Raw genomic sequence first — 13,485 nt, 5'->3', positions numbered from 1 at the left:
GAAACGTCCTTACTTCCCCGTCTTGAAGAAGTGGCCAACACAGAGCTCTCCTGGGAAGTCAAATCCACCCAGTCTAGACTACCCTGAGATGAAAACACTGGCGAAAAGAAAATGAAAAAGCCTGATTTTTAGAGTCCCATTCCTCAGAACTGGAGCATCAGGCAATAGACTAGACCCTAAACCTCAAGATCCTGCCAGATTTTAAACAGAGAGTGGAAGGTGGGTCCTCGGTCTCCCCTCTCGAGAAGGCAGGACCAGGACGGGGCAGCTCAGGTGCTCAAAACACAGAGACACACGCATGCACGGCTGCACGCACTCCTGCCCCACACCTGGAAGCCTGCCCGGTGCTGGTGAAAATCAAGATGTTGATCTGGACACACCAAACAACTCCTGACCCTGGTTCCCGGGAGCGTGGGCCCGATGGCCAAGGGGACAGAGCATGGTCACCGTCACTGAGGCTCCTGTCTGTCCTAGGAGTGCAATGGAAGGCCAACTGATGTGCCTTTGGACGCTGCTGGCAAGAACCCTGACTCAGAGAAGATGCAGGGACTCCTGCTCTGTGTGGGCAAAGCTCTAGTCCTCTCCACCCACCAAAGACCTGCGAGCCAGCGGCTCTTAAGACAATGGAACATCCAGGTTCTGCACAAAAGCATGGATGCTTTGCTTAAGGTAAGGATGAAGAATCCTCATTTTTTCCCCCTCAATCCTCAGAATCAAGACAGAGGACCACGCCAGGCAGCCATCAGCAGTATCTGTGGAACATGCCCCACCCCGCCCCCCATCCTCAAAGGGAACTGCAAATGCACAGCTGTTAAACAGATCTCAAGGTAACATACGATGCTTAAATTTGTTCACTCTGGGCACTGGGTATGTGGATGCTTTATTTTTATCTACACCTTCTGGGGATTTTTAAAATAAAATGCAAACAAAAGACACAAACCAAAGGAGAGTGAAAAGAGAACAGAAGATATTCTGGTTGTCATTTACAGAAAGCACATGGGATTCCCAGCACCTGAACACTTTAAAACATTTAAAAAAATTACTCCTTGATGAGAACAAGATGCTCTGCCGGAGAGACAAAAAGCAGCTGGGCTTTGACAGTGGTGCTTCCAAGTCAAGCACAGTGGGCAAGGAGCAGGGATGTGACGCTGGGCCTGGGTGTGCCTCGGTCTGCCAGTTTCTGGGCGTCCAAGGGGGAGGCCACCCCTGCAGGGGGACATACCCACCATGACCTTGGCTTGGCCTGTCCTCCTGAGTCACCTGGGGATCCTGACCTCGACTCTTCACTTACTGGTGGTGGTTCTACATACTGTACAGAGCAGCCAGGAAATGTTAAGTCAACTGCTCTCTGTTGCTCTAAAATTATGAAAGTTGATTAAAATTCAATTCTATTTTTAGCTCATTCTTTCCAGCCATCAAGGGAGCAAAACTGGACCAGAAAGAGCTCCCTGGAAGGTCAGAAGGGTGGGAGACCCCGTGTCCTGAACTAATTCACTTAAAGTAGCTAAAATGTTGCCATAATTTGGACTTTTAACTATTTAACTCAAGTTCATTTCCTAAGACTGACAATTTGCAAACACTAATGATAAACAGGAGGAGGAGTTTTCAGGCTTTCTTTGCTTTTAGTTATAGAATTTACGTTTTGGGTTCTCCTTTAATTATGTTTAAATCTCGTATTTAAATTAATTTCATTTTTGTCACTGTGAGCAGTTACACTTACAGAATTTATACAGAAACCACAGATGATGGCATTTTTAAGCTGGAATCTAATTCCAAAGCTGCATTTGAAAGAGGAGAGGAAACTGAGGGCAAGAGCTAATGAGAACTTTCTCCACATCCCCAGCCAGCCTAGGGCAGTTCGGCTTCGGCCAGAAACAAGACTGCCTGATGCCCCTTCCCCACCCCAGTGAAGCCAGCACAGGACTCGTCAGAAGGCGAAAGAGCCTACAAGTTGTCTACACTTGATTTGTTTCTACTTAAAATAGAAACAACCCTGACCCCAAGGGGCAGGCTGTCAAAAGCCGCAGCCTGACCCTTCTTTACAGCCAACCAGGAGAGGCCTCGCTAGGAAACCCAATCCTGCCTGGAGCCTCCCAGCGGCCTCTCTAGGGAGGAACGCGGAATGCGTGCCCAGGCATCTCAGGCGGGAGCTCCCAACCCTCCTCCACCCTACCTGGCATAAATTAAGATATGCTTCTGGGGCCACCTGGAACCTGGCCCCCAACATAACACATCCTGGGAAAAGGCCACCCCGTTCCTAGCAATTACTGGACAACCTTGGAACGTAACCCACATCTAACTGAGAAACTGTTCTAACGTTGATTTTTTTTAAATTTCACTTAAAATAATCACAAACTCCACCATCTCAACAATGTTTCTTCTGCATTCACAGTATGTTGTGTGTGCACATGTCTGATGGTAATCCTGAAATTCCTGGACCATCCAGGAGCTGGGCACATCTGCCAAGTCTCCTGTGCCAGGTAAGAGTTCACCTGTTAATTCTCTTTCTACCCGTGACTTCAGGGGCCGGGAACATTTCCAAGATGTTAGGATAAGGACCCTAGGCTAGCATTTCCCAATCCTCTCAAAATTGGTCAGGGAAGGGCAAGAACCCGGTGGAAACTTTTCACATGATCCACCTTATTTAAAAAATTCTGAAAGGAAAAAAAAAAATTATGAAGGACCCTAAGCCCTGCTTACACTGCAGACCTGCACTGGCTAGCGCTGCCCTTGGGGATGGCTTCTTGCCTTCACCCAGGCAAGGCTCGTCCCTGCTCCTCCAGCCCCTGTGCTCCAACAGCAGGACGTGCTCTCAGACGTGTGGGGTGGGATCACTGCCCATGCCTCAGTTTCCCCACAAGAGGATGGAGAAACTGTGCTTGCGTCCACAGGGAGAAAGGAAGGCGGCTCAGAGGCTTGGTGAGAGGGACGCAAGGCTGGGGAAGGCTGCTGTGTGACACGAAACACCACCGCGCTCACTCTCTCACCCCAGGCTTACACGTGGGCCATGCCGACCACCCCGCTTTGACAGGTTTCTGCACCGGAGCTGCCCTGCCTCCTCGCGACTCAGGCTGCAGCCCGGCCCTTACTACTACCAGACTCTGGCTTATCTGCTCCATCTCTGTTTCTAAATATGTCTCTTTACCAGAGAGACCAGCAGCTGCTCATCTCAACAGACTGTTAATAATCAGAGTAGCTCACACTCTGATGGGGCCGAGTAAGCTCCAGGCGCTCCTGCAGGGAGTTTATTTAATTTTGAGACAACCTTACAGATGAGGAGACAGGGGCACACAGGGAGTCCTGGCAGGGGGAGTTGGCTCCAGAGGCCAGGCCTTGAGGTTTGGATGAGATGATGGGCAGTGAATCGCCCTAGGGACTGTCCAGTGCCCCCGAACAGAGTGGTCCTGTTGGACCAGCTGTTTTCTTAAACACCCACACATGTCAAGGGTGAGATAATCCAAGACTAATGCCGATTCAAATACATAATGGGTTTATCCTGTTTCCATTTATCATGGCTTTTACGTCACACAATTTCAAATTCTCAAATGAAATGCACTTTTCTCCTGCAGAGGGGCTGCTCCCCAACTTTATCCTGGTGGTTCTGAAGGGCTCCCAGCCAGAGGGGGCTGTGTTTCTCCCTCACAAGAGCGCAGGAAGCGCTAATGTCACCTTGGTGCATCCCTGGTTTGTAATGTCCTCTTGCCCGTTCACCTTGCTATGTTGATGCCAAACCTCACAGAAGCACAGACATGCTGGGACACTAGTCCAGAGTGGAATGTGCAAGGCCGGGATGGCCTAGAAAGACTAGAAAGAGCGACAGAAGCCCCGCCTCTGCCCCTGGTGAGAGTTGTGAACTGACAGACTGGTGGTATCAACAGGCCTGGGGTTTCTCAGCCTTCATAGACTTCTGGGTTAGAGGCGCCTGGGTAGCTTTCAAGAAACTTCTGCCTGTGCCGGTTGGCCGTGGCACCGTCTAGACACAACCAGTCTCAAGCGGGACAGAGAAGACCTCTTGGCGCCCCCAGGCAGTTCTAGTGGCTTGGGAACCACTGAAAAAGGTCCATTTTGACACCAAGAAACTGACAACCATGGATGCTACTGGGGAAAGGAACAGGGGAGATGCAGTTCTGGATGGGACAAGGAGACCCCACCTCCCACCTGCCTTTCTTGTTTAAATGCTTTACTGTGCATGGGACGCTAGCCTCTGTGGCCTGCCCTGGGCCTGGCTCAGCAGTCAGGGCCCCTCCCTGGAGAGATGGCTCCAGGTGGGAGGGGTGGAGAGGTGGAGGGGTGGAGGGGTGGGGTCTGCCCTGAACCAAGCACCTGGGGAGGACTCTCGGTGCCGGTGCCGAGGGAGCTTCAGCACAGGTTAGCCTAGGGTGGGTCGGGCCTGGGTGCTGCAGAGAGGCTCAGTGACGACGAGGACGAAAGAGGCCCCAGGCGTCCTCCAGGAAGAAGCCCAGAGAAGCCCACTTCTTGGGAGCACGAAGTTGTTGTCACTCAATAGAAGTATCAGGATTCATTCAACCCATGTCCTGCTGACCATCTGAACTGGCCCTGTTCTGTCATATTCAGGAAGATTTCTCTACTCTTTCTTCCCCAAACTGCTAAAAGTGCAGGTACAAAGTGGAGGAAACCCTGTGTTACCTAGGCATGTTTCTAAAATGAAGACAGAGCAGTGACAAACCTCTAACAGCAATCCCAGAGCCCAATGCTGTCTGAAACCTAGCCTTACCTGACCAGTGCCTGACCAGTGCCTGACCTCCCAGGTCATAACCTGGAAATGCCTAGAAGGGCATCGGGGTACCGCAGAGCGTTAGGCTGTTACCGGGAGGAGGTAAGGGTCACCTCCTCTCAAAGAGCAGCAGTAGGCAGGTGGGCAATCATCAGTTTCATTAGCATGCACAGTGTTTCTTGGGAACACCCTTGGCCATTTCCAAATTAGTCACATCATCTCTGTAGCACAGGTTAGCTGCACGGTGACTTAGAGCAGGTTAACTCGAGAAAGCAACCGCAGGTGTGAGCCCAGCCACGCCCCTGCGCTTCTGACGGAGGAGGGGTGCGGGGAACAGTGACAACCACGGCCGGTGTGCCGCACACCTGCGCCTCCCTGCACGCCGGGGACGCCTTCCAAAGTTTCCTCAGTGTGATCACCGGCATGTGAGGATCTGGACACCCAAACTGCACCACTTGCTCTAGAGTTCGCCCTGTCCAAGGCAGGCCACCCTGTGCTTCAGAGCGGACAGCGTGTGACAAGGCAGAGGCCACACTGCCCTGAGATTTGGAAACCGGAGCCAGACGAGCCAGCCTCTGGCATAGCTTCTGACCCGCCTGCCTGGGTGGGTCATCTTTTTCTCTGGGCCACAAACCTTTTCTGCCCCAAATTTTACTTCCCAATTTTGAGACTTAAGACAATTAAGCTTATCCAATCTGGCTGGAAAACTGGGATTAAAAATGACTAGCCCCAACACACTAAGGCTGCATGACCGATAAATGTCAAGTGATCAGAACAAAGGAAACTTAAGAGTCTTTCCCTTCCGCCTGTGGACGTCCTGGCTGTCACAAGCTGTGACACAGAGACAGGAGCCAAGCAGTGCAGTGCTGACTGCTCTCAGACCCTCACCAAGTTTGTCTGTGGATGAGATAATATCAGCGGGCACGGAGGAGTCCAGATCAGCATCCAAAATTCCCAGGGGGTCCAGCTGTGCTACATGGTGCCCTCGAATCTACGAATGGGCCAGCGATGGAGAGGGAAGGACACACACAAAAGGACAGGAGAAAAAAAAGAGGGAAGGGGTAAAAAAAAGTAAAATCACATTAAAATTAGTGTTTACAGATTAATTCTCACCCACGTTTGAAGAAACAGTTACTGGAGCATCATCAAAATTTACACAACTAATTCCGAGAGGATCAAGTTTTGCAATGTGGTGACCCCTGACCTGGAAGCAATAACACAAGCAGTCATTAAGCAGGTCCTGTGGGCTTGGGGGGTGGGGGTGGGTGATACACTGGTCAGACCTTTCCCTGAGAGCCCCAATGAACCCCAACAACAAAACTGGTGTTTAAAAAGCCTTTGGATAGATATTTTAAAGCAGTGTTGTGCATAAAGGCACTTCTATAAAAAAGGGATATACTTCTCCGGTTATGATGAACCTGGCAGTGTAAAAGGACCCATTTCTTGAGATCCATATACGGTTTTCCGGGATAAACCGAAAATGGGAGATGCTGAGGACTTTCACCCCAGTGTGAAGCCTACTCCACTTAGAACGTGCAAAAGTCCCTACGCAATAAGGGGAGGTGGAAGTGTGGGGTGGGCTGGAGAGACGCCACCTGGTGCAGAGGTCTGCCCTGGGGACTGCCGCCCTGGCCCTGCTGACGGGACAGACCCAGCAGGGACAACAGAAGACAGCTCCAGCAGGGCCTTCAGCATCTGAGCTGCACTATTTAAAAACAAAAGGAGAGAGAAGATCCCTTCTGATTTTGTTCCTTTAAGTGTTGGATATTTTATCTGCAATTTCTCACTAGCAATCGGGAAAGAGGAGCAGCTGCTGGGAAGCCACTGAGGCTGAAGGAGCGCAGGCAGCAGCCAGAACACACCAACTACACCTCTTTTGTTCAGAAATGCCTGCTGTGAATGGCACTCGAGAGCACGAGGCTGTCTGTTTACACAGCTCTGTGCGTCTCTCTTCATCTGCCCTCAGGGGAGAGCCTGACTCACCAGGCTTCGCTGTCCCCTGTGCTACCTTGTCCCGACACCTGTGGCAAGTGGCCCTGTGGGCAGAGGAGAATGGTCCAGGAAACAGCGCCGGAGAGAGGCGAACTCCATGGTGACTCCCCCGCCATGCTGCAGTGAGGCCAGAGACGCCGCAGGGAGCCTGGGTTCTGGGGGCTCCTGGAAGGGACACTCCGGTCTGACTGCTCCTCCTTCCCTCCTCAGAGCTACTCACAGACCAGGTGATAAGGTCTGAATTCCGGGCTCTTCTCCATGCCAGGCGGGTATCCTGGAAGAGGCTCCTGGGCTCTGAGAAAGGCCAGGAAGCCTCGTGTGCACGGCCCTCACCGATGGGGCTGACTGCTAACTGGGATGCTCTTGGAGACAGGGCCCCTCCTCTGCCTCTCCCGCTTCCCTGGGCTCTGCTTCTGTCCCCAAACCCTACAGGTTCCTTTTCTCTTATTGTGTTTGGGTCCTAGCAACTGAGAAGGGGCAGCACCTCTCGGAGCAGCACACGCCTCCTGGTCACTGCTCGCTCCTGGCGATCGGGACTTCCTCTGATGCCCGGGAACTGACTGCATTTTCTTGCCCACAAACCATTCTTGCCAACTTATGGAAGGAAATAAGGGTAGGTGCTAAAGGAGGGAGGGGATTTGCTCAAACAGGGTAAGACTGTCTTGGCCCCTTCTCTCTTGTTATATTTCATTTCTGCCTCCCTGGACTCCAGAGCAGGAGCAGGGAGAGAGCGCCTGGTGTTTGGTGGGGGTGAAAGTCAAATGACAACACTGATGGTCAGTGTGGCGCTCTCTCATGGGTGGCCGGTCGGCCGGCGACACCTTACCTGGTAGGCCCTGATGAGAGACTGCACTGCCAAGTGGTCCTCCACCAGCTTGTCCACGCTGGGCTGGGCTCCCACCAGGGGCTGCGCTCTGGCCACAGCTGACAGGGAGCCTGGGCTCAGGGGGAGCGGGCTCTGGTAGGCGGTGCCCGGGGGCGCTCCGGCATTGGTGTTCCGGAAAAAAATGTCCCATGACTGAAGACAAAGAAGGATACACGTGTTACTCCACTTGCTCACCTAAGGTCTAGAACTCATTTTAGACCAAAAGAGAACTGTTCTTGGCAAGTAAGTCAAGTCTTGACTGTGTTTCTCTACCAGCAGGCTGGCTGGGCCAACGTCTTCCTACTCTGGATAACTTGCTTCTATTCCCAAAGGATGGCTCTCTCAGCGGTGGGACCACTGCTTCCATTATTCCCTCAGGATGGACCTCCGTACCCCCACCTCTATGACACAGATGCCCTCCCATCAAAACCCCAAAGGCTGAAGGCCAAGCAGCGCTGGACCACTCGCATGTGCCAACCACGTCCATGGCAGGCAGCCCAGGACGCAGGCGAACAGAGGCCCTCCTGCCCCATCTGTCCCCTGGCCTGGTTATCTGGAAGACCAGTGCTCTTGGTCCTCCTGTCTGGAGGTCTGCAGCTGCCGTAGATCCTCAACCCCACTGGGCCTCCTGAGAGGGGCTGAGGGTATTCAGAGCCTCTCTCCAGGCCCCAGAGCTTACTCTCCGGACACAAAACAGAACCAGGGCCTTTCTGTAAGAATGTAAAAGGCAGCCAAGGGCTTGGATCTGTCAAGCCTTAAGTGTCCCCTCACTGACCCCTAGAGAAATTGTCTTGTCTGCACTTCAGGAGGGCCACTCAGGAGCTAAGGGCTAGGGTGTGTGGTCAGAGGTCGAACTTCAAATCTGAGCTCTGAGACCCTGGCAGATTACCTAAATTTCTGTGCTCAGTCTTTTCATCTGTTAAGATGAGGACAAGAATCTATATTCTTCATAGGTCTTTTTTTTGGTGGGGGGGGGGCAGGAGGGAGGTAATTAGGTTTATTTATTTATTTTTAGAGGAGGTACTGGGGATTGAACCCAGGACCTTGTACATGCTAAGCATGCGCTCTACTGCTTGAGCTATACCCTCCCGCCCCATAGGTCTTTTGTAAAGACTAAAGGCACTGAGCGCACAATCTGGTAGGCAACTGGTATGACTGGCAGTAACTGGTATCACTTATTGATTTCAATTCTCTTTGTGCTAATGTGAACTAACTTCTCTTCCTACTATTTCACATTTGAATGATTCAATTTATAATTTGCATAGATACTATGAACCATAATAACTTATCTCATATGAAGATGTGACTTCTAAAAAATATTTTAGAGGTCAGAGAAACTAAGACAATAAAATTCCACTGTAAAAAATATATACATATATAAAAACTCAGAAAGTTTAGAAATATGAAGATATTTTCTTTCTTCTCTGCCATTCATTTTCCAGTTTCTAAGATTCTTCTGATCAGACTTCTTGAAAAACCTGCAGAGGAGAAACTTCATTTGATTTTGCATTCCCAGTAGGTGCTACCAAGATGTTGCCCAGGGGTGCTCAGCTGGAGCTCGGGCAGGTATTGAATGGGTCTGTTCGCATCCAGACAGAAACCTTGAGGCTGGGCCGGCAGATCTTCTGGCTTTTCCAGGCAGGCTCTTTGGCGACGCATGGACACAATGACTTAGATGGTCCAAGAGACCGCTGCGCGCTGCTGCCAGTCACAGACCCCCTGTGACAAGCACAGGCCTGAGCATCACACAGGGCAGCCTGGCCTCTCACTATGAATGTTTCTGAGGGGAGCTCTGTGGAATGCTTACATCATTCTACGACAAGAACATATTCCTTTTGTATTCAGAAAAATTAATTTAAAAAGCAAACTCTCGGGGAGACGATCGTACAACCTGGTGAATATACTAAAAACCAGACTTACACACTTTTTATGTGAATTAAGTGTTTTAACGAATCTCATTCTTCATGGTTTTACTGTTTTTACCGTTCTGGTTAGTTTTCAGTGTGTCAGCTGATGGAAGAAGAGAAGTTTGGGGCAGTCTTCTGGCACCGGCCACGACACCGAGGGTAGAGCACCTTGCGTCACGTAACCTGACAACCCGGGGCTTGGAACCTCAAGACCTTCTCTCACTCTTCCTGTCAAACCTGATCCCACCGACACTCACCCTGAGCCCTCTGACATGGATGAAAGCAGTATGTGCACCAGGGAAAGCACCTGACGTACTGTTGTGAGAGGAAGGGGAGGAGGATGTCTGAGTACCAACAGCCAAGGGCAAAGTGCCCCGTGCTTGGTACCCACTTGGTTTGTTACAGGGGCATAAGGAGGGGACGTGCTGGACACCCCCAAACATTTCCAACTTTGTGGAACTTTTACAACAGGCCGTGTGAGCTCCCTGTGTTCTGGGAGCGGCTCTGGCCAAGGGCTCTCCCTGGCCCCCATCCACGCCTCCAGTAACTGAGGGCCTGGATGAAAAGAAGCCCCTCTGATATGGCAGTGAATGGGGCAAGAGTCAGCCCAGCCCTGCAAGGCAAGAACCAACAGCATGCTGCTGCCAGGTACACCTACTCAAGTTTCTCCTTTGCCCCAGACCGGCTCCAGCACTGGCGTACCCAGCCTTATCTGTGTCCACACTTAAGTCCTGTTGTGGACACACACCCGGGGGCTGGGAGGGTGCCGAAAAGCAGGGCATGACCCTGAAACCAAGCAGCCCCTGGAGAGCAGCGCACAGGATCCCAACTTCCTTCCAGGCTTAAAGATGGTCTTCTGTCTCACAGAGCACATGGAGATGTGTCCAGAAACGCACTGACAGTCACCCAACAATAAGACCTTGGACTGAGAGAGTCGCCTGGCTGCACACTGACCCACTCACCCTGATGGACACCAACTGCTTACAGATCCAGAGCCAAAAGGCCTAGCAAAAACCACCAGTTCGCCTGTCTTCAGGAAAATCAGTTCTGAATAACAAAAACAGTGGTGTTAGCAAAAGAGTGGGAGTAGTTACCCAGGGATGCTCTGAGCACCTGGCACGCCAACCACAGCCTCCCGGGGAGAGGTTCAGGCAGGCAGGATTGACACACAGAAGCGGGCACCAAGCAGGGATGTGATCGGGTTAAGTGAGTAAGAGCAGGGCAGTCCAGACATAGGACATAAACAGCATCTCTCAGGCTGGCTTATCCTGGCCAAAGTCAGCGAACAATAATATCAAAGGATTTGATTTCCAGGGCTGACACCCTGAGGGCACACAGGGCTCTCCCAGCCAGGCCCTGGGGGTGGGGTGGGGGATCGTCAACATCGGCCCTCCTCTCTCTGACCTTCTTTTGTGCTGGGGATAAAACTCCAGGTGATTTTTAATTGGCTGAGGACAACTGCACAGGAAAAGTCTGCTCGAGCTGGAGGCAATCAGAAAAAACTGGTTCATACCGGTACTGCAGAGAGCCGGGAGCCACAGGGAAAGGACATGCCAGGAATGCAGAGCTTCCTCCATTCCTGGAACTCACTCCCACGGCACACACCACCACTTTGCTCCAAAAGCCAGGCCCTCCCACGCACATTCTAGGCAGGGGGTGTGGACACCCGCCATCAGGTAGGTGCCCCCCCCCCCGCCTGGCCCAGCCCGCAGGCAAGGAGCTCCCCACCCCCAACAACAGCAAGCCCTCAACAGTGTGCACACTTGGGTGACAGAGAATTCCTGACTGCATACAATTTGCAAAGCCCTCGCACTGCAACTTAAAACTGTTAAGTTTTACTAGAAGTCAGACCTCAAAAAAAGTTGATTAAAAAAAAAATGGCTGCGAAAAGGAGGGTCAATTTTGGCTTGCAGGTTTCACCCCCGCCCACAGACGCCGAGCTGTGCCTTCTCTTCCTCCTGCGCCCATTCTCCGAGACATCTTTCACCCACCTCCCTGCTACACCGGAGTTGGCTGCTGCGCTCAGTTGGCAGTAGCCCGCAAAGCCCTCTCTGCCCACCCACTCCTGCTGCCTGGGGGGCTCTTATCACTATGTGGAAAGGGATTCCCTCCTGATAATTGCAGCCCTTGTCGGTACGCATCTCAACCTGAGGTTCTATTCACCCCACTGCAGGGACAGATGACCACGAGGCTGAACTGACAGGTCAGCGCAGGGCCCGAATTCCCAGACGAAGAGGACGCTTCCTGAAGATGACGCCTGCTCCTGGCCCACATGCTCCTTGCACCTGGAGGCCTATGTGCCGTGGAGGTGAGCAGCCCCTGGTTTCTTAAGTGAGAAAAACACACCCTGTCTGCGTTAGCCACCTGAGTGGAGTTTTCCGTTTCTCCGATCAAACTCTCCTACCATCCCTGGCTCTTGTCTGGATGTCCCACAACCTACGGCCTGATGTGGGCAGGGGTGGTGACTTCTACCTCCAGAAATATTTCAAGTGATGAGGCACAAATCAAAAAGAATCAGCACGGTAACTGGCTGGTGGGGGAATTTGATTTGACAGCACGGTATCTAACAGTACATTATGTCAGAAAGACTGACAGCAAAGGTTCCTGACTAGGAATGGTTTTTCACCCATGAGAAAAAAGGCAGTCAGACTTGGGCTTCCATACGGGGGAGCGGTGCTTGGGCCCGGAGCGTGGCCTTCTGCGTCAGACTAAGCTAGGCAGGAGTCCCAGCCCCACCACGGGGCAACGTGCTAGGTTTCCTCCTCCGAGTGTAACACAAGGCAGATTTAACTACGATCTGCCAGGCAGGCACCTCAAACTTACGCTGCGAATCAAGGCACCTAATTGTTAATATCACAGCCTCCAACCTCCTCATCTGTGTCTGTCATACAGCTAAGTCAATTCGCGGTCCCCCTGCCTGGCCTTCAACGTACCAACGGCCAGACACAGGCATTCAGTTCTCTGTCCCCTAGAGGTGAGAGGGAGCGGGGGCCTGAAGGAGTCAGGACCTTGGCCCAAGGAGGGTGAGGCAAGGTGCCTGCCACCAGAAGGCCAGCTCCTCTGCCCAGAGGGTTCCAGTGATGTCCTCACGACACGTGAACAGTCTTCCCAATGTGCAGGATGCACACAGGATGTACTTCGTGAAAAGGTGAGCACTTGTACTCAGAAGTTCAGTCCTGTAAATATCCACCGCGGCTGCCTGTACACAGCGTGCTAGGAGGTTTGGGGACAGGAAGAGGACCACGATAAGCCCCTCACTCTCAGGAACAGCAGGACAGATGAACGAACACCTAACTTCACAGCAGGCACAGGTGCTGAAAAATGAAGGGAAGGACAGCGTCCAGAGGGCGGAGCCCCAGAGGACAGCTGGGTGCGAGGAGTCTGAGGGGAGACCAGGTCACGTGGCCACAGGGAGGGTGCACGGCAGACCTGGAACCAGGTGACAGGTGGCCTGGCACTGAGAAGTGACATGGCCAGCCTGGGTTTCGGTGCTCCTCCTAAGGAAGCAGTTACCTGGGAGCAGGCCTGCGCCAAGCTAGGGACTGCGGGGGAGGAGGGTGGGGAGGCTCACGGGCAGGAGGGCGACGGCCCATCAGCAGAGGTGTGGGCTGGCCACCCACCTCCCACGAGTGGGTTTAAGGTCATCAACTTGCTGCTGAAACCACGTGAACCAGAACACGACAGAAGTCAAGTATAAATAACTATAATGTTCTGATTGAAATGAAACCAGAATTTCCTGCTTTTAGTTTTAGAGAACTAAACGCATTTAACGACAGCATACGAAGCTCTGTTTTCAAAACCCATCACTCCTCCTTGCTCCCCCAGAAACTTCCCAGACTTCTCCTAACCCTGACGGGCTTTCCTTGCAGTCACCAGTCCTCTTCCTCCCAACTAGAGGGAGCTCTTCAAAGGCTGCACACGTGTCCCCTCTCCCCAGTAATGTCCTAAGGAAGCTGGTCCAGTGCTCTGTACATAGGAGATGCTCA

At 52.2% G+C, this 13,485-nt stretch overlaps 1 protein-coding gene across 4 annotated transcripts in view; it reads right to left on the bottom strand.

Moving 5' to 3' along the window:
* Positions 1–13,485, bottom strand: part of OGDH (oxoglutarate dehydrogenase) — a 72,907-nt gene that overhangs the window by 36,608 nt on the left and 22,814 nt on the right. For 2 of the 4 annotated variants that reach the window (XM_072965279.1, XM_072965281.1), the window contains exons 3-4: positions 7,554–7,745; positions 5,849–5,939 (exon numbers count right to left, since the gene is read on the bottom strand). In XM_072965279.1, coding sequence (XP_072821380.1) covers positions 5,849–5,939; positions 7,554–7,745 — 283 coding nt within the window. Of the gene's footprint in view, positions 1–5,623; positions 5,727–5,848; positions 5,940–7,553; positions 7,746–13,485 lie in introns of all 4 variants that reach the window. The other 2 variants (XM_072965278.1, XM_072965280.1) reach the window with 1 other exon arrangement.

The sequence above is a fragment of the Vicugna pacos genome, chromosome 7 (genome assembly GCF_048564905.1).
Source record: "Vicugna pacos chromosome 7, VicPac4, whole genome shotgun sequence".
NCBI classification, from domain to species: domain Eukaryota; kingdom Metazoa; phylum Chordata; class Mammalia; order Artiodactyla; family Camelidae; genus Vicugna; species Vicugna pacos.
This window is presented reverse-complemented; position numbering and strand designations above follow the sequence as displayed.